General features: G+C 37.3%; 1 protein-coding gene across 2 annotated transcripts; it reads right to left on the bottom strand.

Annotated features, from left to right (window-relative positions):
- Positions 1–250: 250 nt before the first annotated feature.
- Positions 251–23,988, bottom strand: LOC104893862 (SWI/SNF complex subunit SWI3C). 2 transcript variants are annotated; one of them, XM_010683216.4, is made up of 9 exons: positions 23,774–23,988; positions 23,171–23,698; positions 22,089–22,624; positions 16,206–16,569; positions 15,997–16,097; positions 14,771–14,874; positions 4,518–4,570; positions 4,073–4,227; positions 251–1,211 (listed from the first exon to the last, which is right to left on the bottom strand). In XM_010683216.4, the coding sequence occupies exons 1-9, from the start codon at positions 23,790–23,792 to the stop codon at positions 750–752; spliced, it is 2,322 nt and encodes a 773-aa protein (XP_010681518.2). In that variant the 5' UTR covers positions 23,793–23,988; the 3' UTR covers positions 251–749. The 2 variants fall into 2 exon arrangements, with proteins under 2 accessions (XP_010681518.2, XP_048495497.1); XM_048639540.2 differs by having other exon boundaries at positions 15,997–16,070; positions 23,774–23,987.
- Positions 23,989–25,926: the final 1,938 nt, after the last annotated feature.

The following is a 25,926-nucleotide window of genomic DNA, read 5'->3' as shown; positions in this document are numbered from 1 at the left end:
CATATACCAACAAACTATCCCCTCAAAAAAAAAAATATACCAACAAACTATAATGCACACATATGATTGCAATATTCTCTAGAGATTCCGGAGATCGGTCTCAGCCCTCAAGATTCTAGGGCAACTATCTGAAAAGCCCTGACAAGACCGAAATTAAAAAAGTTCCGTTGCCCTTAGAAAAAGAACAACTTACTAAACAACTTCACAGGCATGAACTGAGATATTAGCTGCCAAAGAAAAAGAAAAAGAATCGAGATATTAAAGTAGTACTACTCGTCATCCATCTATTGTTAGACAAAATACAACAATTTTAGCAATTAAACCATATGTACTTGCAAAATTACAGCCTCGGGTGGGAGCAAGTTAGCAACAATGGCATTCAGCTATTCACCTTGATCCCTCAGATAATAGATAACTGAAAATATGAAAACTATACAGCAATCCGGTAAAACATCCACTTTCTAATCAGCAACTCTACAAACCTCAACTATAAAGAGGAAAAGTTAAACGACGAAAAAGATGGCAGAAAGATGAAGATTGCTGAGGAAGACAAACAAGAAAAGAATGCACACCTGGATTGTAGCTGAAAGTTCCAACCACAAATATTCCCAGCAACTGCAGAATACTTGAAAGATGTGGCCCCAACAAAATACATCTTCACAGGCATCACAATCACAGCACTATAATCCTATGTTTTCCCATTTAAGTTCTCTGGCAAATCACCAAATCAATTATAGTATCTCATACTTTTAACCCATGCTTGAGCTTGTCCCTGGTACGGCTCTCAACATTGCATGACTCAGAGAAGATTGGCTACCTCCTTGAGCACCAAACATGACACTTGAAGGTAGCCCAGATGAAGAAGGCTGTATGGCTGAAAGCGGGAGGCGAGGCCCAAAAGAGAATTGCTGCCGTGGCAAGAATGACATTTGTGAATGAGTCATTTGATTATTGGCATAACCAGAAACACTAGGCTGTGAAGGTGATGCTGATATAATTGGTGGTCTGCTGTTGCTAGTATTGTTATTAACTTGAGTAACACCAGGCAAATTCACTGATGAAGCGACCCCACTGGGTACAAACCTAGTTGCTAAAGCACGAGCCCTCTCCCCAGCCAACCTCTGCCTTGCTTTCTCCACTTGTTCACATTCCTTCATCAATAAGGTCTCCACTTCAGCAAATTGCTTCAGCTTCAGTTCCAATCTCTTCAACTGCTTCAGCACAAAATCTTGGGTTACATCTTGGCATAAAAATAAAAGCAATTTGAAAAATGTGTATTTCTCAACCAAAGCCCTAATAAGCTAATCAAAAGCCTGTTTGCAGGAACTTAAACAGTAATGTTTCCGTAGAAATCCGATGACATACCTGCTTCTTGTTGCTGCATGCTTAATATTGCAAATGTGTTACCTTCTCAATTACCCAATTCCCCAAAAGACTTAAAAAGTCTCTACTTGTTTACTGACAAACTTCTTTAAATTTACAAAAACCAGTCTATGACATCAAAGACTTCAATTCAAAGATCTCAACACCAAGACTCCAGGGACCACAAAGAATTGACATTTCAATGTGGTGAAAACCCTATTAATATGTTGGAAAAAAAGAGCCATTGTTGTTCACCAAGCCCATAAGATGAGAGGGGAAAAAGAGAGACCTACTTTAAGCAATTCTGTGTAGTCCACCGAAGATTCCTTATGGGAGTGTACGAAACCATCCCAAAGAATAATTGTTTAGTGGGAATTTTCAATACGTTGATCTGGATTAGTAATAACAAAATCATAGTTAAAGTAGTTTATCTTATATAACTTTTTTAGATTAATCCCACTTCTTGATCATAGGTTAAATACATATAATGCTTGTTGGAAAAGTTTATCATCAATACACAATCATCATTATCATTAAAGTCATCAACTCCATCACCAGTAGATGTCTCCAATATAAATCTAAGGAGCCAATAGTTGAACACATGCACTCATAAAATACATCCAATGCTACTTTCATCTGTAAGATAATCCAGATTCCAGCCTAAATATTAAGAAGTCTCACTAAATTATTATTTTTGGGATGGTCAATCACCAGCATATATATTCCGTGCTTATAAGTTTAACAGAGGAAATTAAATGCCATGCTTATCAAAATTTGTGATCCCAACGCCTTACATATGATTCAGAAAGAGATTTTAGAGGCAGAAATACTTTTGAGCAGTATACTTCCTTGGCCTTTTGAGCCAATTTACAGGCAAAGCCCAATAGCACTTCAAGCTCAACTCTTTCGTCTTTCTTATCTCTCGAAAGAGAGGGAAACGAAATATCACACAACTCTAAATATAAACTATAAGGTAGTTAAAGAATTCTTTATTTTTATGTTTGGTGAATGAACTCTTGGTATCAAGTCCAGTTGTTCCCTGGAGCCAAAACAGTTCCTTGATCTAAAACATAGGTAAAACACAACCAAAGTTTCAGCTCAAAGTTTTCAGCTTGGTTGTTGCTCTCAAGAAAATCAGTAGTGGCAGTAATGCAGTATAGTATGAAGCTACCCTACTTTTTTTAAAAAAAAAAACAGGAAGCTATCCTACTAAATAGGGAAGTAGTATTGAGAAACCCTCATTTTGAATTTTATTGTATTTAGGTACAATGTAAATTATGATAAACCTTACATAATTGTTTCATTAAGGCAGGACCACCTTATTCAGAAAAAAGTAGCTTTCATGGATTTATACACTTCCCATTTTTCTCCATCCTATACATGAAGATCTTACCTACTTGACATCTAATGCCTTTAAGCACCAAGGAATAGAGGTTGAAACTGTTGGATAGAGTTATGACAGTACCCCGTCCTTCGAGACGAAAAGGGCAGGAGACGATGTTGAATTAATTAGTACAAAGATGTACAAGGTTAAGATGAAAATCCACCATTATTATCACAAAGTTAATCATGCAATAGGAAGCAGTTGAGGTTGAATCATAATAAGGAAAGAGATCCTACCAAGTACCAACATCGTATTACCGGTGTCATAACAGCTATCTATCATAATAGATTCCCCAAATTACATGAAAGGAGTGATGTTATATGATATAAACACGAAAAATGATTCATCAGGCAATCATATCAAATGTAACCATTTTAATCTTCTTCACAATGTTTGGTCTCATGGTTTCTATTATGGGTCTCTTTGTTATACCATAGCTTTCCATTTAACAAGTTTTTGATGCTTCAGGGACAGGGTACATAGGTAAAATAAACAACCGTAGCATAAATTATCTACTCCTGAGGGTTTGGTGGCAGCCAAGACCCCCCACCCCCTTTCCTTGGGCCCCTTCACAGCCTTCTAGACCCCATACCTTAAAGGCTTGAGGTATGGGTTCAGACATTGCAAGTTTTTGAAACAAACACTAGCTATGAATCTATGATTATAACCATTCCAAACCCATACCTTAAGTTTCATGAATCAAACACCCCCAACAGATTGTCTGAAATCTAGAACCAGAACTTATACGTAAAGTCACAAGGTTATTCTGCATATAGTTTTCAGACGATAAGTCGATGGCAACCTCAGCATCTACGTGCTGGTAAGTGGTACCTAGCCTTGAGTTTCCTTGATAAAATAGTATCAGCATATTCCCCATGATCGAATGGTAATAATGACACTTTAACTTTTTTACTTGATCCAGTCTTAGCTTATATAAGAGTGTCACCCTTTGTTCTATTTTGTCATCACCTCCACCTAGTAAAACACCTCATTATTGAAGAAAGACTGAAATCTCGTGAACTCGGTTCTAGAAATGTCAAAGTGTAGAAGTCATGGAGCATAAAAATCTAACCAAGAGAATACATCATGACAAGAGAGCAGACAAGCTTTTGAATAGCTACCCACCTCTTTTAGATGGGCTAGAGAGCAGACAAGCTGGATCTGGACAAATAACTAGGCTTCACATCTTTAAGTCATCCAATAATAATATACAGCATTTAATCCATAATCACCAACATCCAGGCATCAGACTACATCATTGCATAATTTAATTCATGAAATAACACGGTACATATTCGACTTGGAAAAAAAATATGACACTAATACCTGATGATTTATAATACTAGCAGATAGCCTCTGAATCTCTCGCTCTTCATGGTCTGCAAACAGTTTTGCCTTCACTGCTGCAGCAGTGAGACCAGCTTTTGCAGCAAATTTGACTTTTTCAGTAGATAATATAGAAGCTTCTGCATTTACATTGTCTGGATTACAAGAACCTTGTTTAGCCAAATATTATTCTAAATATGCAAGATAATTAGATAAATGCTACTGCCTCTGTTTTTCAATAGAGGTAACCAAACAAATGGCACGCATATTTAGGGAGGTTGTATAAAGATATGATGATATTAAATAAATCAAATCCACGTATCCAGAGAAAAACTTTCCCGAAAAGGAAATGGTACAATTGATTTAAAATACCCCCAAAAGGAATATGGTACAGCTACTAAAAAGAACAGAGGTAGTATAAAAGACTGACAAAATTTAACCTTACCTTTCTGCTGATTTGAGTTTCTCATTTCCACAGGGCCATCATCTGAATCCATTCTTCAATATGAAAAATAACAATTAGAATTGCTATTGAAGAGCTCATATGACATGACAAACTAAACCTAAACACCCTCCAAACATTAAAAAAGAGAAGGAAAAATTGACGCTAGGGGTCCCAACTCCCAACTATGGCCCGATTCGAACTATCAATTAAGCTGTATAGGTCCTAAATTTGGGGGGGGTGACTTTGGTTGGACTTAAATGACTTACAACCTGTTCAATAGGTAAACTGATTTTATTCTATTTCAAAATATATAAAACTGTGTCAACTCAATCATCATGGCAAGGAAGAAGAAGACTCCTTCAGATCAAGTTTCCATGGTTTCGGAAACTGTGTCAAAGGATACAACCTCATCCTAGTGTTGGACCTATTTCGCCTGAATTGCAATCAGCTATTAATGCGATTCACTCAGCGATTGTCACACCTCATCCGGATGATCCTAGAAATGTGGCAAAAGAGGCTTCTCAAAGCGACTGAACAAGATGACATTGCGAATACAAAGAACCCTTGGAATACACTATTTAAAAGTAGTAGACTCAATTCTAAGGTAACTCGCTGAAATTTGTAGCTCCGATAATCAAAAATGGCATTGATGTGGCTTGTTTGGATAAAACTGAGACCGATAAAGTTTCAGAAGTGTGCGCTACTTCATTGGTAATATATATTGTTGGTAATACACCAACTATAGGTGCATTAACACGATTTATTGAACAGGAATGGAATTTTGTTTCTAAACCACAAATTTTCTTACATGATGAAGGATTCTTTGTGGTGAAATTTGTGTCGATTGCTGATAGAAATGAAGTTTTACATGCTGGTCCTCATAACTTCTATAAAAGACCTATGATTGTTAAACCTTGGACAGCAAATTTTAGTTTTCAGGATGAAGTGCTGAAAATCATTCCAATATGGGTCAAACTATCTAATCTACCTCTCAATTGCTGGAGTCCTAACTCTCTAAGTAGGATTGGTAGTCTCTTAGGTGTCCCTTTATATGCATGAATGCACCTCAAAACAGTTGAGAATCTCTTTTGCTCGAATCCTTATAGAAATAGATGTTACTAAGGACAAGCAACATACAATCACTTTTGAAGATGCTAATGGAGCATCTATTCGACATATGACTGGTGGTCTCCTTTTTGTAAAAAATGTCAGATGGTTGGACATGACTGTGGTGTCAGGAGAGGTCAACAGCAACAGCAGGTGACCAAGCCTAAAGTTGTGCAAAAATGGGTTCCAAAACAACCACAGAATACAGTGGTGGTTACCTAGGTAGCACCGATACGGATACAGATACGGGGACGGAAAACGGCAAAATCAAAATTTCCAAAAACGGGTACGGCTTGGATTCGGCAAAAAAAAAAAAAAAAAATACATCTAATGAAAAATATTGCCTTAAATTTTTAATAAAAATAATATTTATTTAATTTTTGCACAAAAATATTATATGACATACATATAAAAATATAAACAAAAATAAGCTTCCTCCCTTCCCAGAATATAAGTAAAAAAGAAGTTTATGACGATATGAGGTTGATGTAGGCAAATAACATTAAAAAAGTAACTAAAAAAGTCTTGTAATTAAGTTATACAATAAGCACTACATCTAATTTTTTATAGGTGGTGTACACCTGTACTCCACTATGCCTTCTTCACGTGCTTTACGCATTACTGCCTTCTTCAGAAAACAAATTGAGTAGCAAACAAAACACGCAAGGAGAACTGGAGCAGCGACAAAGAACTTGGAAGGAGCGAAAAAAGAGGCTGTCGGAGAAATGATGGTTGTCGGGCAAAGGTAGCTGGGTACGTCTCTCTCCCTCTGAATTCGTACCCACCACGTACCTGGATTCAGCCCATCCGTACCCAAACTAAACCCACGTACCCACCCCACCCCATTCGTTTTGGGAACGAATCCTAGCCGTACCCACCCCCGGTACGAGATTCGATGTCCCGAAGGAGTACCCATGCTTCATAGGTGGTTACCACTGAACACCCAGTATAGGTTTTACAGCAGCCTAAGCAGCCTAAGCAGCCTAAGCAAGCACAGCAACATGAGCAGCCACAACCAATTGAAGAAAGACCTGGATCTAACCAATCTAGTGCTGTTAATACACCTATTCAACCTATTCATCAACGGAAGATGGTGACAAGGAGGAATAGGGGGGAAAGAATCACTGTAACCTGTGAAGAAAATGATGAAGAACAAGAAGATGAAGAGGAACAGAATACTGAACATAATGCGGGTGAAAACCCTTATTTGTCATGATTTATGCATGATCATGGAATGTGAGAGGTCTTAACGAGTAATGACCCTCTCAAAATAAAGGAGGTACCTTCTTTTATTGCACTTAGCAAGTTTACTATTCTTGCTTTAACTAAAACTAGAGTTAGATTATCTATTAAAGATAAGGTGCAGAAGAAGTTAGGGAGATGTTGGCAGTGGGGCGATAATTACAGTCATAGTCCTAGGAGTACGATATGGCTTGCTTGGAACAGTACAATGATTAATGTTAAACTTGTTTTTACCTCTGATCAACTTGTTCATAGCTTGATTACTGATAAACATACTCAACAAAAAATGTATTTTACTGCTGTTTATGGCTTGCATAGTATTGAAACCAGGAAACCTCTTTGGAACACAATATACGCAGTGGCTGCTAGCCTGCTACTATCAATTTAGAGTGGATAATCATGGGAGATTTCAACTCACTGCTTGAAAGTGATGATAGACTTAATGGAGTTCCAGTTTCTAATGCTGAAACTTTGGATTTTCGACACTTGATTGATCACACTGATTTACTTGAAGTAAAAGGGATTGGTGACTCTTATAACTGGTCAAATAAGAGACAAGAGTCGTATTGAGATGTCTGTACAATGCTGAGTGGTTTCCTAATCACACTCATACAACTGTGGCAGGCCATTCAGATTTTTTAATCATTTAATTGACCACCCTCAATTTCATGATAAAGTTGCTGAGACATAACAGAGTTGCAAATGATGTGATTGATATTTGGTACAAATTGAAAACAATTAGCCGGGTGGTCAAACATCTTCAAACTACTCATTTGCAAATGTAACTGAGAAGATTGGGGATGCCAGAAAGAAGTTGGATATGATTCAAACTCAGTTTCAGAGGGATAGCATGCAACCTTGCATACTCAGGAGCAACAATGTATTGACTCTCTCAGGAAATGGCTTCATATTGAAGAAAGTATTCTTAAACAAAAATCAAAAATACAATGGCTGTGGGCTGGGGATTCTAACAGCAAAGTGTTCTTTGCTACAATGAAAGAAAGACAAGTCAGGAGTTCTATTGATGTTTTGTACTCAACTACAGGGACTAAATTGGATAATAATCTGATGGGTAAGAGTAATAATGAGCACTTCCAGGAATTGATCTCACTATCATCAGAAAGGGTCCTACCCTTAGCTTTCAGGAGAAACTTGATTATTCCTCTCACTTTGCAAGAAATTGATAATGCTTTATTTAGCATTGATGGTACCAAGGCCCATGGTTTTAATGCCAAATTTTTCATAGAAACTTGCCATGTAATAAAACCCGACATATATGCTGCTGTATCAGATTTTTTTTGACACTGGTCATCTCAGCTCTAAGGTGAACATTGCTTCTCTTACTCTCGTACCTAAAGTTGCAAACCCCACTTATGCTAGTGATTTTAGACCCATTGCTTGTTGTACAGTGGTCTATAACATCATTGCTAAGCTGATTACTCATCGAATGCAAGATGTTATTGGTGAAGTTGTTGATACCGCTCCAGCTGGTTTTATACCTAGAAGAAATATCACGGACAACATTCTTGTGGCAACTGATCTCATCAAGGGATACACTAGGAAAGGAATTTCTCCTAGGTGTACAATCAAGGTGGATATCAAGAAAGCGTATGACTCAATTGGATGGTTTTTTCTAAAGGGCATGCTTCTTGAAGTGGGTTTTCCCCACTGTGTCTTATTCTATTCTTCTCAATGGCAAACCTTGCACTCCTTTTCATGCTAAAAAGGGGCTAGACAGGGGATCCCTTGTCCCCTTTTCTTTTTGCAATTGGTATGGAATATTTGTCTAGATGCTTAAGGAATCTTAAAGAAAACACAAAATTCCATTACCATCCTAAGTGTGCTAGATTCTATATATCGCATATGATGTTTGTTGATGACTTGTTGATGTTTTGTAGAGGTGATTTGTCTTCTATTCAAGAAATTCTTAAAACTTCTAATCTTTTCTCCCAAGCTTGAGGATTGGAGGCTAATCTTCAGATAAGTAACATTTATATGGGGGGTGTTTTTATTGAGACTATTTCAAATACGATCCACATTCCTGTGGGTGAATTCCTTTTCCGATATCTATCTTATTCCACTTGTAAGCCACTGATTGAAAAAATCATGGCAAGGACTAAAACTTAGGCTCCAAGGACTCTCATATGCGAGGCCAACTAGTCAAGTCTATCATTCTGAGTATGCAAATCTTCAGATCTTCATTCTTCCAAAGAAGATTATGAAAGAGATACAAGGGTTGTGTAGAACCTACTTGTGGACCGGCAAAGACCAGCCTCAACGAAAGCTCTTGTTTCATGGAGCAGATTTGTTTTCCTAAGACTGGAGGTGGCTTGAACTTCACAAATCTGTAAAAATCTGGAATAAAGCAACCATAGCCAAACACTTGTGGGCTATTGCTCTTACACAAGACAAACTTTGGATTCAATGGATCCACTCTTACTATATTAAAAGAGCTAATATTTGGACTATGAAAGTCCATGCTGGTATGTCCTGCGTACTAAAGAAAATCATGAACTGTAAAAATTTCTTTGAGAATGGCATCAAGCCGCATATATGAAAAAGATGGAAAGTTTTCCATCAACAAATGCTACACTGCTCAGATTAGTTGGAAGCGGCTAATTTGCAATAACAAAACCTCTCCCAAAAGCCTTTTTATCACATGGCTGGCAGTTCTCAATAGACTAGCCACGAAATTCACGCTAGCTCATTGGAATATGGTGAATGATACCACTTGGTTGTTACGTAACAATGCACAGGAAGATGTCGATCATCTTTCTTCAATTGTGTCTACTCTACTACAATTTGGGGAATTTCTTGAGTATTCTTGGAATCTCAAGAAGGTCACAATCCTTCATGGAAGAGATCAATATAGCAGCTGAATATTGTAGAAGAAGAAGCAAGCACTATAAGTTGTATGGGATCTACCATATTTGGATTCAACGAAATCAGCAAGTGTTTGAAGGCATTCACAAACTACCTGAGTAAACATTTGATTCAATTTTATTTAGTGTAGCTTGTAGAGTTAAGGATGATCTGAAAAATCTCTTGTATAGATAGGTGGCTTTTTATTGTGGTTGTTTTTATTTGGCAAGGTTGTTACTATAGGGTAGCACATGAAGAGTCTAACTTATCAACCCTTCCTAGAAGATGGGGTAAGTTGGATACTGATGCTGTTTATTCCCTTTAGTTTGTTGCATTGGTGTTTGTATCACCCTTTTTTTGGTTATCAATAATAACTTTGAATTTCCAAAAAAAAAAAAATATATATATATATAGCATCTCTCCCTTTCCACTCTTGGAATCCTTGCACTCCCTTCACCCTCCCCTACAGTCCTACCATGCAATCTCTTCCTCCTTGCACTCTCTTCACTCTCCCTACCAGTAAAACTTCCAATGGAGCTGCTCCCAGTCACGGGGTTCAACATGGCTATTCCTATTCTTGCTACCTAAATTAACATAAACAGAAGAAACCCATAAACACAAACGCACACAAAAACCAATAACCAACCCCATAAACAACAAATAGTGCAAGAGAAACAAAACAAGAAGGAACAAATCATTGAGAATAGCTGAGCAAATAAGTCAATCCACAAACAGCAGCAAACATGGAACACTTCACCAATCTTGGAGTTTTCTGGTAATTTGAACTATCAAAGGCTAAATCATCGAGACGCCCAGAAAAAAGTATCATTCAAGCTATCTTCTTCTTCTTGTTCATTGGCCCAGAAAGAAGGAAGAAGATTTCAGACCTTTAAAGATTCAAGTTTGGAGGAGGAGAGAGAATTGAAGATGAAAAGGCATAATAGGGGAGAGAGAACTTGATGGGTTTGGAAATGGAGGAGAGAGAGGAAGTGAGGTGAGAGGATTGGAGCATGATAATGGTTGGTTTGAGTGAAACTTACGTTAAGTTGATTTGCATTAAGTTCATAAAGGGAAGAGATGAGATAGGTAGATTGGTCATTGGTGCAACAGAGTTCTTACAATGTGGCTTTTTTTTTCTTTAAAAAAAAACAAGGTAACTTGCAATCCCCACCTAAAGTCATACTCCCCCAAAGTCGGGACCTATACAAGTTAAATGATAGTTCAAATCTTCTAAAAATGTTAGGCCATAGTTGGAATATCAATTTTTCCGAGAAAGAAATAGCACATTGATCTATAAAACTATAAGAGATCAACTACAAAAGCATAGAAGTGTTTCACTTATTTCAAAGGAATATACAACTCATGCTGTCAAAACAAGGCCACATCGTATCGTATTACCCGTGGCATAAAGGATTTCAAATCTAGAGATACCCCATGGTCTAAGCCTATATTTGGCAATATGACAGATGCATCATCCCCATTCCCCCATCACCATGATCGTTAGCGTGATCGAAATCGCATTTTCGAACTATATACAACACTTAAATAAACTGGCAAAAGCAAACCTACAGAAAAACAGTCACTTTTCGAATACCTTGAATTTGTAATATATCGCTTCGAACAACCCGACATGGGGGTCTGTTTCGTTTTCTGTTTTTGGTCCTATTTTTGATCTACTCAATTTAGGTAAATTAGAAGGATACCGTATTTTGCACTCTTTCCTCAAAGATATAAAAAAGATCAATTTATCCCCTAGATGTAGCTAACAAATTGTTAGTAAACCACGTAAATTTGTATGTTGACTATTCTCATTTTTCTTTGTGTGTCGGCTGAAATTTGTCATAATAAAATTGGTATCACAGTCGAGTAATTAGGGATTGAAATTTCGCTATATTTGACACCAAAAATGTCGGCTTTCAATGTGAAGATCAACAAATTCAACAAAAGAAAAAAATTTGGTTTATGGCCCTAAGATTTAGAGGGCGTCCGTGTCTGTGAACCCCTTGTGTTCATTTTGCATTTTTTGTTCTTTTCTCTTTGCTTTCTTTTTTAAATATTTTCTCTTTTTTCTTTTCGTTTTAAATGTTTGATCATTTTTGCTTCCCAACGTTCTCTTGCTTTATCTTTCTTTGTAGTACTTATTTTATTTCCTCTTCTTGGTTTCATTGCAGCCCCCTTTTATTTTCATCAAACTCTTATATTATTTTGAGAAAAAACTATTTCTTGAAGGTAACAAGTAATAATTATGAAATTGAGTTAACATTATGAATGACCATGCAACCATATATATGTTGGATTTGTCATTATCATATCTCAATCTGTCTTTGTCGCTTTGCATCAAAAATTATTGGTCAATCTTACTTATCAACCTTATTGTCAATTGTGCGTTTATAGGATTTGTTGTTAGTCTGTTGTGCCAATTATCCCCCACCCTCCCTCCAAGTCATAAATCCTAGGTCTGCCCCTGTTGGGTGGGATTCTTAAAAGTAAGCATGTGAAATACTAAAAGAAGAAAGTGATCTACAAGACTATTAGTGTCACAACAAACATAAAAGTTTGTGTAAAAATATAGCACTAGAAAACTTCTAAACGTTCTACCATGCATGTATCGCATTAATTAATTAACTAGACTTCATTTACAGGGAAAACAAGAGGGAAGAAAAGAAGCACAATGGAGTAATATAGGGCAATAACAATGGGTGAATTTATGTAAATCCTTAGTTTTAGAAGGCATGAGGCACATGAAGGCGCAAAGAGCAAGGCAGAAGGAGGTTCAAGGAGAAGGTGCGCGTCTCTCATAGGCAAAGCACACTTTTGGTAGTGATACAGGAGTAGATGATGATCAACTTTCAATTGGTGGCCCTCGGTTCAAAAATTCCTCACTTTGAGTTAGAAGGTGTGCATGGCTCATTCCGAGGATTCTTTGCTACAAAGGTGGTAGTGTGCATGGTGAACTAACCTTGGAGAGCAAGCACGCTAGGTGGCGGGTGATCATGTCTAGTTGAGTTCTATTAGGACTCTTCATATCTTAGTATAGTTCTAATTAGGTTTGGCTTACAAGTTTTTACTATTCCAATTGAAGTAGATTTTAGGACTCCTTTGTCCTTGTCTTGTTGTTATTAGTAGTTATCTTATTTATTTAAAAGTTATATTAGGAGTATAACTTAGAGATTTATCCTAACTATAGTAAGATTAGTAGTTAGTAGTATAAATAGCTTAGTTAATGTTGTCATTCATTTTCTTCAATAATATAGTGAGCTTTTACATTATTCGAGTGTTTAAACAGAAATCCTTGAAGTTGGTGGCTTAGCATTTATGCTTCAAACTCTTAATTTAACTTGTGGTGCTTTGCTTTATCAAAGTACTCTCAAGTCCTATCTGGCTACAAATCATTAGTCACGCATCCATTGTTATTCATACACGTTCATTCATTCACTCAATATAATCAATCCATCAAATTCCGCATCATATCTAATCTTTACAAAGGTTAAATACATCAGGTGCCAAAATCCTTAAAACCCAAACACATAAGTTAGCTGAAAAAAATTAAAAGTTCCTCAAATTAAAAATTATAAGCCATATACTTTTTGTAAAACCAGTACCAGCTACTGTAAATTTATGGTAAATCAAACTAGGTGTAAATCAAACTAGACCGAACATTAAAAAAAACAGGACTGAAGTACAAGATACTCTCAGATCATGGGAAAAGGCTTATGATGCCAATTAAAGAAGGTCATACTTCTCTAGTTCTCATAATTCACATCAGTAAAGATCAAGATGCAAATGAAGAGGTATCATCCGTCAAGATCAAGCGACAATCTTAGACAATTTGTTCTAGTCTACTTAGCACAGCAGACAGCTAATCCATGTTAAGAGTTAAAGACATCAAGGGTTTACAAAGTAATGGAGACAAGTGATCAATTATTTTTCAGATCAAAAAGAAAGCTTGAGTAAAGTTCCTCTCGGGAACTACAGATCTTATCTTGGCCCCCTCCATTCGACCTTGTAAAAGGTCTCAATGGGGCCCTGCTCACAGCTCTCCATCTTATGCATCAAAAGGTTCAAGTAATCCATATTCTTCTTCCCCACCCCCCCTTGAAAGAACATTGCATTAATTATATAAAATTAAATTTTTGAATTTCATTCGCAAGGAACCGGATGAGAAGAAACTCTCACGTGTAGTAGAGATGGAATTACAAAATAACCATCAACTATAACCCCAAAAGAACTAAGAAGAATGAAGGGAATGCCTTATCGAGGGAAACAATTTGTTTCGGAAGATATGCTCTTCAGGCACTTGAACCCGCTTGGAGCACGTCTAAGGGCAACGGGCAGTGACACGAAATGCACGTTGCGGTGGAAAAAAATGGGTACGTATATTTCCCGACAAACCACTTACAGTAAGTACCGTTGGCACGATAACCAGTACACCACAGGTGCGTCCTTCCGGTCCTCTCTTACTAGGCAAAGGTCCTCTCAATGCTCCAACACCCACACCGGATATGGACAGAATTATCTCACGACGTTCTGAACCCAACTCACGTACCGCTTTTAATGGGTAAACAGCCAACCATTGGAACATCGATGTGAACTCTTGGGGAAGATCAGCATGTTATCCCTAGGGTAACTTTTATCCGTTGAGCGATGTCCCTTCCACTCAGCACCGTCGGATCACCAAGCCGACTTTCGTGCCAACTCGACGTGTGGGTCTTGCAGTCAAGCTCCTTTGCACTCGAGGGCCAATCTCCGTGCGGCCCAAGGAAACCTTTGCATGCCTCCATTACCTCTTGGGAGGCCTACGCCCCATATAAACTGTCTACCTGAGACTGTTCCTGATGTATATCAAAAAGAAGTCTAATATTTGGTGGATCCTTTTTTATCTGTTATTGTCTATTTACCTTTTTGGATTATGTTGGTACTTCAAAAACAAACTTACTCCATGTTTGTCCATTATATTCGATAGAAGAGATACTTAAGAAAAACCCTCTATCCATGCACATGACAACTAAGTGGGTGAAAAAGAAGAAAAATGAACAACCCACCTATTACCATGCAGTGATCCATCATCCTCAGAAAGGGCTGCCAAAGAAGCATGAGCACAAGCAGCCGCAACTCTTGGACCTACAGCAGAAGCCAAAAATGCAACCTGGAAAACAAGCACTACGTGTCAAAACCGCTGGAGCCATGGAAGCGTAATTACTAAAATGTACAGAAAACCAAAATAAAGTGAGGCAAACAATAAACATACATGTAAAACAAAAAATTATTGGAGCACAGAATGAGATAATAAATATGAAGAATAGAGGATTAGGATGTCTGTCAATGTCAATGTCAATGCTTCAAGTATGTAAAGCCTATATGCGATTGGAAACTCGGAACCATCTTATAGAGATAGCTAAAGCAGTGTAAAAAAATTAACAAACCATTGCGATCAATCTTATCAAAAGGATCACTGACCCCATCAATGACCCTCCATCTTTAAAGCTAGAAGAACTTTGACAGCCAAGCATATAAGAGCATTATTTTCCCAATCCCTTGGATGTTTGGCTGTTTGCCTGATTTGATATTCTAAACAAGTTTTGGCTTCCTTCCTCAATAGGATTCATGCAAGATACAGCATTTTGAATGTCCCAGAAACTAACACCTTTTCAACAGGGCTGATGATCAAGGAATACCAAGCAGGTTCTATTTCTTCATTAAGGGTAAAATTTGAGACTAATGAATGCTACCACTTTACTTATCTCCAGAAGACGATGCAAGAGATTGCAAGCAAAGTGAATTTAGAAATTATGCACAATGGAGTTCTTCCATTGCTTCGTTTTCACCAATTCAGCAAGAACGAGGAAATGTTGAATTTTGACCAGCTTTTTTAGCATAGTATCAAAATCTATGTATTGTTGTAACTGACATTGTTCTTGAAGAAATGCCATCCTCAAAACACAGCAATTTTTTGTAACTAGACATCCATGGATCTTGTTTAATCATGCAGCACCTACTGCATAATGATGCAACTGATACTCCCAGCTCATGCTCATTAAGTGTAGGGATGTTTTATATATGCACTAGAACGCCCACCCCTGTATTTGATTATTCGCAATTGCTACTACTAGAAAGTATATTGACATTTGTTTTCCTTTTTTCTCCCTAAGCATATACATGCAACAAAATACAGAAGGATGAAGGATAGACAGAAAAGAAAGAACATGTTTGAACTGCTATACAATAAAATTCACTACAAAAACAAGCAAAACAAACAGTACGCACATACCAGAGTCATGACAGGATTTTCAGAATTCACAAATGGAAACTTGATTTCTGAATCAGAATTATGATCATGGGGTCCTGGAAAAATCAGAGATGGGTGTGTATCTGTTAGCATAAGAAAAACAAAGCAGAACAGAGAAAAATGCTGTGAAACAAAACTCCATAGATGCATCAATTCACAATATATGAGTAAATGGGGAAAGGGGGAAGGACCTGATGGGATAAAATTTTCATTCAGATATAAACTGTTGTTAGTGTCCTCGGACAGCCCATTAGTGTTACCATATGAGCTTGGAACTTCTACTTTTTCTAGTAAACCATCTTCCACTGGCAAACGAAGAAAGTGAAGTATGCATTGTGCTTTTGACTTAGTTCCAACATGCTCGGCAATGTCATTCCAGCTATCATTAAAACTTTCAAGCGCCTCAAGGAGTAGAAGTGTTTCCTGATCCGTCCAACTGCCTCCGTCTTGATCACCATACTCTTTTGTGGGATCTACCTTAGTGAAATCCATACTTGAATGACCAATAACAAGTCTCCCTTCATAATAACAATCTGAACACAGCAATGTATCAGCCTGTTGACAAAAGACATAAGGTCAAGAAATTTGCAGGCAACTAAAAACAGCAAGGTCAAGCCACCTTTACATGAGAGCTTTCTTACATCCAGTGGGTATTAAAGAAGATAATATATAAAACACACTACCTTTGTTTTTATTAGTCACAACGCTTCGAGTTTTGCACTATTCATATATTTAGTTTGACTCTATTATCTTTGAACAATATATGAAACAAACTTTAAAATGTAGCATGTCGAATTTATCTCAATGTATATTAACACACTATCAACTTTCTATAATTTTCACTAATAGATAGTTAACAATATTAGGCAAGTGTGAAGGTCAAAGCGTTGCAACTAACAAATAGGGGATGAAATATATATATAAGAAAAGATTTCCACTTTCATGCCCAAGGTCTGACGAATATTGACTCTCGTCATCTGGTGTCATGTGCAATCACTAATTTAATTATGATGACTTTATGTTTTAGAAAAAATTCCACCATTATGCCATGTAATTTCACTTTGGTGCAGTTATTTACCTAATTTCATTTTAACATGTTCAAACTCCCAATGGATGTAAAGAACTCTCTCCTAATTATTGATTTTTTAACCCATTGAAGTATAAACATCCCAAAGAAATTATTCGAGATCATGAATATTATTCTATTACATAAGAGATAATAAAGATGTACAGTAAACATAAACCAAAAAAAGTGAATACAACTATTTGTTTATGGTCAACTTATTCTCTCCATAAAAAAAGCAAAAAAGAAAGATAATTTGAAAAGCAAATGGATTGAACGAGTCATATAGGTAGAATAAAGTAAAATTATGGTTTACTTCTTCAACCAGTTTGATAAGCACCTTAGATTTGACCCATTTTGTCGACATGGCATGAACCCAACTCAACATATTTGTGAGTTCAGATGTGATAACATAAATAGAAAATGACATATAAGATATTGCTTATAAGAATCCTAAAAGAATTGGTTCAATGGGGACAATAACAAAGTTAATTGTGGGTCACCAAGGTGAACACTAATAGCACCAAAATGGAAATAGGAAACTACTAGGCACAAAAGTGGATGAAGCACATCCGATGGACAAAAGTTCATACTAATAAAGAAAGATAACCTTTATGTTCTCTTACTCGCGTAGAAGGGTAATTAGACATCTAACAGATAATATAAAAGGTTTCGGCACCTTGCGACGCATGATGCCTCTTTCTATCACAAATGATCCCCCCCCCAACACACACACACACACACACACAGAGACATCTATGATAGAGTTACTCTAACTTTCCTCTCATGTAGTCATGTAACATGGCCTTTTCGTTGCACTATGCCTCTGTTGTCTTACTATTTGATCCTTACATCACTAACTACAATATGACAATAAATGACATCACTAACTACAATATGACAATAAATGATAGAGGCCTCTTTCATAACACAGTTTGCATAACAGGAAAGTCAACAACAAATAAACCACTAAGTATTACCCTGCTTTCTAGTTCTCTACCAGCAGAGTAGTTCAACAAGCTGATAAACATACTATGTTCCCAAAGCCACTGTACAAATATGCTGCAAGTAACACTTGTCAGAGAAAGTATCCAAGAGATTTCATGGATGGAGCCTGGACTCGGGTAGCTCTATACATCTAGTCTATCAATTATCCATTCACATCACTTGTCCTTGTCAAAGATCCTTGTTGTGTCCAGATAGATTCAGCGTCCTAAGCGGAGATTATATGGCTGGGGGCCACAGTGAAGTAAATGATTTATATGGTGCTTAGCTACAAGAGATGGTCTGGATTATGAATTTTTTCTTAATAGATGACGAAAAATTGTAGGTCACTGTGGCCTTTAGCTGATTCATCTTTTTGGCTTGTTTAATCACCGTTCATTGTACCAGAGCCAACTTCCAAGAAAATGACCCTAGAGAGGAGCCAAATGGCATGCATGAGTATATTTACCAATGACTTGCTCGTTATGACACAAAAGGGTGATGGACTCGGGTAAAATAGTCAACTTTATTTTGGACATGGGATAGTTTCTTGGAAAAAAAAAGGTTTGGAGAACTAATGTACTTGACTAGTGGACCAAATTGTGGTAGCAAACTATACATGTGGAAATTAAGGAACTTAAGTGAGAGTTTGAAACTAAATCATAAATCTAGGAGACGAAACTGAAGCTAAAAAAGCATCATCAAAGTCTATATGAGTTAAGACAATGCTTTCTGTTCTCTTTGCCTCCTTGAAAGAAAAGCCTTTTTCTTGAAGTAAAATGTTTGCAAATGTTCTAAACCATCTCAAATGCCCCCTTGAAATAATAAATATTGAACCATTGGTAATGAATTAAACTTGAGGTATCAAAAGCCTCCATAGAGAAAAGCTTTGGGAGCCGTGTGCGGAGTATGGAAAAGGGAAGGAAATATAGACAAAATAGCAGTAAAGAGCCTTGGTTCCAATCTGCTTGTTTGGTTCAGATTACCTTAGTTTTCCCCAACCCTTTTGCCGTTAAAGAGATCAAGCCAACCCTTCTACATTGACCCCCCCCCCCCTTAAAATCCCTTATTTTATTAAGAAAGCACCCACCACTCTTGACCCTCCACCAACAGAATGCACGAGTCACCACACCAATCTCAGTAACACCATCATCGTTTAGCAATTTCAAGACATCGTAAATGTAACCCTATCAAAATCCGAAATCATAATCCTGCCATAGTCATCATCCTCAATCCTGTTAACCCACCAGTCCACCATCAATCACAAATGTCGATCAACAACAACAATAACGTCAAAGCCTTAATCTTATTAAAACTAATCACAAATCTCAAACAAATTTATAAAAAAAAAAAAACTGCTGTAACCTAAACCAACCATTTTACCTAGGATAACTACAACCTCATCTTCACCACGCAACATGATAAGGCTACCACCTCTTCCTTGACATTTGTTTGAATCAAACACAAAAGGCTCTAGACCAAAGACTTGGTGATCAAATTCAACCGCCAAATGTATGACGCCTAAATGTAGCATAAGATAATTGAGAAGCCTAAGGAGCACAAAGTTAACAAGGAACCTGGAAAAAAAAAATTAAGAATAAAGGTAAACACTAGATTAGGATAGTCTTCTCTCAAAGACTTCCCCTCATATAAAGCATAGACCGATGTTACCCAGGTCATGGATCAGAGCTCCAACCGGCAACCTAAATCGGATATACGGAAACACATGCCAAACATCCAAATTGTCGAAGGTCACTAAACAATTTGGGAATTTAAGCGACCCGAGAAAATAAAGGTAAAACTAGATTTAGAGGATAGATTGAGAACCCTAGATTTGCAATTTACGACATATTAACGATAATAAATCTTAAAAGTAGTGGGTTTTATACTGCCTCACACTTCCAAAACTATGGCTATGTTTCATTTTTTAATTTTTTGTAGGTGGTACCTTGAAACTTTCAAGATTCCATCTATTCCAATGGTGGAAAAAGGAAAAGAAAAACAGGGGATGGAGGGAGACCGTGCGTGGATACAGAAAGCATTTTCGTTGTATTTCTTTTATTTAATACACCCATCTTTATCTCTTTGACATTAGACTAGCTATATTCTTGGAATATAGGCCCCATTTTCCCCCTTAGTAAAGTAAGGGTGCACCTTTTCTTTTTTTTCTTCGTACTTTTTTCGTTTTCAAAAAAAAAACAAAGCGTGTGTTCCTATGATAGAATGGTAGACTAGAGAAACAGAAAAGAATATTGCTCTCAAATGAGTTTTTTGCTTTCATTTCATGACTTCAATTTCATGATTTCATTAAAAAAAACTAAGGTAAAGAAATAGAACCTATCATACCCGATTCACCATAGGTAGCACTTCCCGTTCCCGGAATTGAATCCAACTTCGTACTGGAATAACGTTAGAATAATGCAATTCATAAGGAATAGAGGGATGGTTCTTTTTCGAGTTTCATAAGAGAAGATACCTCTTAGAGGGGCTGTATTTGGCATCATCAAATGATACAAGTACTGGATAAGAATCTACAACGCACTAGAAAACTTTCCCATAGGAGTACGCCAAAATGTAAAAGAAAAAGGGATGATTCTTGGCCCCGCCCAAAAGAAAACTTAAATGATAGGAATATCTAAAGTAAAAAGAAAATGGGTACGGAAGTCAAAAGATTGAAACAAGAGAGACCAAAATTCCACTCATATACCCCTATTATCCCGCCCCGAAAGACAATTACTAACATCCAAAATCTAAAACATAGACTGGAAAGGGAAAAAAAGAAAAGGATAAAAATTGAAAGGGGAACAAAGAAAAGGAGGAAAGAATTTGGCTATTATCATTCATGGTGAACATAAAAGCCATATCCCGAAAGTCACTTAAAGTCGCCGATACAGGTCCTTCAACCATACCATCTTACTCGCCTCCAGCTCCTCAAGAAAAAACACATCAATTAGTAACTTTAAATAGTAAGGCCTCCAATTCAACATCTCATTGACTGATACTGATTTCAACCATTGCAACTTCACACCTCGTCGCGTTGCCGCCTTTAATTTACTTCCATTCAAAATCACCATGACAAACCTTCTTTTAACATTTAGGTAGGAGCACCAAGGTCTTCAGTGCCTAGGCGCACCTTTTTATACATCACTGGATATAAGGGTTAGGCATGCCTTTTCACACACTAGTAATATGAGGGCAGCTGGCACAATTAGAGACATAAATAACAAAAGTTCGGATAAGTTAAATTTAGGGCTAAGAGGTAAGTTTGGAAATAAGGGCTACCCACATCAACACAATAAGTTCAAAAGGTTACATTAAGGGCATATAAGCTTATAGGATGCACCCTTAGTGTGAGAAGAGGAAATGAAAGTGGGGAAGAAAGGTTGAAATAGGGGTATTATTTTTTAAATTAACCAAACACCAACATAGGAATATATATAATTTCCCATAGCCAACCAAACAACATCAATAATAGAAAGATTTCTCATTAGAGCTTTTGTCTCTCTTTTTCTTGAATCCTATCCTTCCATTTAAGTTCAATCAAATAGGACCTTAAAATAGAAGCCTAGATCAATCTTCTTCCTTTCCCTTTTATATTTCATATTCTCGTTTACAATTAGCCCCATGAAGTAAATTTAGAATAAATAATTTCCTTGTCATCAGAAGGAAGACCTCTATAATCAACTATACTGGCAGCAGAAATAAACTAAAAACTTACACAGAACACTCTAAGTTACTGACAGATATCTTTAATAAGAACTCATTTTAACAAAGTTCAAACAACACAATATCTCTCATTTCATTCTGGCCAACCAACACACTAGGGTTATGTTCCAGAAAGTGGAAGTATTTACAAAGAACCCCCCCCCCCCCAATCTCAGAAATAAAGGTATCTATACGTATGCATCTTTCAACTAATAAGACAAAGTAGCATAGATTTTCAAAAAGAATGCCTATAAATAAGAAATGAAAGGGAGCATGGCAATAAATAAATGTAATCGCCAAATGAACATGAATAAAAGATTACCTCCTTCACTGATTGATAATACACAACTAACAGGGGCCGAGAACAAAAGTTACAGTGATTTTCTGACAACATTTCCCGTATTCTACTGTCTAAGTCTGCAAGATCATGGGAGTTTGATGATAATGATAAGGAGAAATTGCAAGACTTCAACCTATATTTTGGAAGGTCAAACTTGATCAGACTATCAATGGACTTCAACATAGCTGATGGCACATGAACTTCACCATTTGGATCCTCTCTCAGATATGACTCAATACTCCAAGATTCATGAGGAGGCAGTGGAGCACAATAGTTAATGATTCCCCAATGATCAAGGAAACGGAAGATACGACTGAGATCTTCATTATCAACACCAACATCCAATTCTTGGCAATCACCAATCGATAACCTCTTCTCCAAGTTCTCCATGTATTTGGCAACTATTAGATTACGACAATCCAGGTATTTCTCAGCAGTATATTCAGTGGACTTGCCAGAAAAAAAATGTGGCACCACTTGCCTTTCCAACCTGTGCACTGTTGTTGATTGAAACCACTCTGCACATGAAGAAGCCAAAAGTCAGAATGTTCAGTCTATTCAGCAAGGACTGCAGTTGAAATTTTTAACTTTTTTTTATGATAAAAGACTGAAGTTAAATTTTAATAAACACTTGAACCAAAATCATAGATAGCCAAGCATGACCTGAAGTTAGCTAGAAATACAGTACCCTACAATGAAATTTCCAGTATCCATTTCCTCTCTCTATTCCTCTATCATATAGGCAGAAGGGGGTTTCGCTACCAATATTAAACCCCCCGACAGTCAAAGTGGAGGCACGATTAGAAAAACCTGAAGTTATTTAAAGTTGATACACTTTCCAAAGTTGTTTCTTAAAAAGCTAGACATGTTTTGGCTCAAGTCAACCAGCAATTGATAGTTTAACACCATCTCAAGACCCATATAGTGATACAGATTACATATGCAGCGAGCAATAGATAGCTTGATAATTAATACATTTAGCATAACAATTTTAATCTATGCATACCAACAAAAGGGAATTAAAGTATATGAGAAAACAAATACAATGAGTCAGAGAGGAAAACCTGCGTGAAACGGAAGAACATGGAGCCTGTTCCAAAACCTCTTAACCACACCCCTACCCTCCATAATGGGAGGAGGAGAAATCACAATTGGACTCTCCTGATCTAATGAACCCGGACCTACCAGAGCGGGACACTCTGCTGGCACAGCGGACAACACCTGAAGCTGCCCGTATGATATATTTTCTAAAACAACGCCCCCGCCCCCGCCCTGCCCCTGTCCCTTGTTTTCACTCTCTCTTTCAGCAGCAGCAATGGCCAAAATGGACGAATGTGGCCGGTTCACGTCATACTTCACAGCTGCGGGGAAGTCCGAAATCCGGGTGCCGCTGCCAGAAATCACCTCGAGTTCAGAGACAGCCCTAGTTCTGGGGACTTGGACATTCTTAGGGTTAGGGTGGAGGTCCTCGTCTTCATCTGCCTCCACCGCAACCTCGTTCTCTTCTTCCTCGTCTTCTTCTTCCTCGTCGCCGCCACGGTGCCGTTTCGTGATCTTCGGCCCTCTCGCTCTCCGCCTTTTGTGCCCAGCGTCTGCGCGAAATTGAAAAAATTAGGGCAACGTAAAATCGGCCAATCGAGCAATTGAGTGGGAAAAGATGGGAGTACCTGATGGAGAAGTTGGCATTGCAGCAGCAAATACTGATACTGATACTGAAAGTAGGAAGGGAGAACTGTGGGGTCTGTGATGGATATAGTAAACTGATTGACGAAGGGAAGGATTAGGAAGGAGAGAGAATGTTAAAAAAGGCGAGAATCGTGTCCTGCTCACTTGCTTGCGACCTCCTTGTCTGATTCTGAGTTTCTGACTTTGGCCGAGGTTAAACAAACAAAGGGCTTCCCTATTATTCGAACTAGTCTTACATGCACGCAATGCGTGTGATAATGTGTGATAACAAATGAAGTTGAAAATAAAATTAATTGGATAGAAAACTGTCTTTGTATTTTATTTTCTCAAAAAACTGATGTTTAGTTTAAGTGAAAGTATTGGGTCAGACCGTCTGACCCAACACTTTCCGTCGGACGGGTTGATTTTTTAACTTCTTCTCCTCTCTTTCTCTCTCATTTCATTTCATGGATCCAATCTCATATTCAAGGGTACATTCAGATGATATTACTGGGTTGAAACTTTCAACTGATAGTCGTCATCTACTTTCTAGAAGCTTTGATGTGCGAGGAATTGCCAAATCACTATGCTCAAACAAATATCGCATTTATGATACATCTCTAGAGAGAGATAGCCCAACGGGAGGGTTGTTATGCTTTTATAATAGGGAAAAACTTGAATTAGTATCAAAGATTGAAATCTCCCCCAACTGGCAGTGTTGTACAGTGTGCTTGGCACCCATGGCTGAATCAGGTATGTTCATATTATGCTTTATTGATCTAACAAAGAAGAAAAAAATCAGCTAAGAGGAATGAAGAAGAAGGAGAAAGTGAGAGAAAGCAGAGGTTAGTGTTTTGTTTTTTTTTCAGTTGGACTTTGTTTTGTTTCAGTTGGACTTTGTTTTCTTTCAGTTGGACTTTGTTTTTTTCAGTTGGACTTTGTTTTCTTTCAGTTGGACTTTGTTTTTTTTCAGTTGGACTTTGTTTTCTTTCAGTCGGACTTTGTTTTGTTTCAGTTGGACTTTGTTTCGTAATATGTATACCAACTGAAACAAATAATGGATCAACTGAAACAAAAAATGGACCAACTGAAAGAAATAATGGGCCAACTGAAAGAAATAATGGACTAACTGAAAAAAAATGAAGACTACCTGAAAAAAATGAAGACTACTTGAAAAAAATTAAGACTAACTGAAAAAAAATTGGAACCACCTGAAAGTCGTCCGACCAAAGATTATGGTCGGACGAGTCTGACCCAATACGTTCTCTTAGTTTAAATGTCCTACTTTCCCCTAAATAGTTAGTTATTCTCTTTTTTTTCTGTTTTTTGGTGTCCCCCATGTGTTGCCTTATATAATAGAGATAAAACTTATTATATTAGGAAATAGAATTCATTATATCATACGAAAATTAACTACATTATATAAAAACTAACTATTTTCTCCATTTTTTTTACATGTTACGCTTTTGAAAATTGTGGTTACCTAGGCAAAAATTTAAGTAGGGGATTAATTAAATGGAATAGTGGGGATTAAAGGGAGTGGGGAACACCAGTGAGCCACCACCACCAGTGCGGAACATCAGTGAGCCACCTTGCGACCACCACAACCAATTAACACCACCAACCGACCACTGACACCACGCAAGTTTTTGAATCCCAAAGGTGGCTACCTCTTTACCTCCTTTAAGAAGATCTTTGTCGCAAACCCTCACCCTCAAATATCAAAAGTTGGAATAAGATCTATAAACCAAAACGTATTGGTGGTCTTGGGCTAAGTATAACCATTATTTTAAACAAAGCATTCATTGTTGTATTATGATGGAAAATTCTTACATATCATAACAACCTATAGGTTCAACTTATTCGCCAAAAAATACTTAATCCATTATACTTTATTTGAGTGTAAACTAATAATCAAAGATTCTCAAATGCAAAATTAAATCCTCCCTCTACGCGAGATTCTTAGGAAAGACATTTGTTAGAAAATTGGGGGATGGCTAGAACATTTCGTTTTGGTTGAGAATTGGCTAACTAATTCTAATCTATTAGACTTGCTCCAAAAACCCCCCCTTTAAGTGAACCTTAGTCTAACTATATATCACTTCACCCCCTTCTAACGAGTTTGATATGGTCAAATTGGCATTTCTTGCCAACT

Source organism: Beta vulgaris, chromosome 1 (assembly GCF_026745355.1).
Source record: "Beta vulgaris subsp. vulgaris cultivar EL10 chromosome 1, EL10.2, whole genome shotgun sequence".
Classification (NCBI taxonomy): Eukaryota; Viridiplantae; Streptophyta; class Magnoliopsida; order Caryophyllales; family Amaranthaceae; genus Beta; species Beta vulgaris.
Note: the sequence above shows the minus strand (reverse complement) of the source record. Positions and strands in the feature narration are given on the sequence as shown.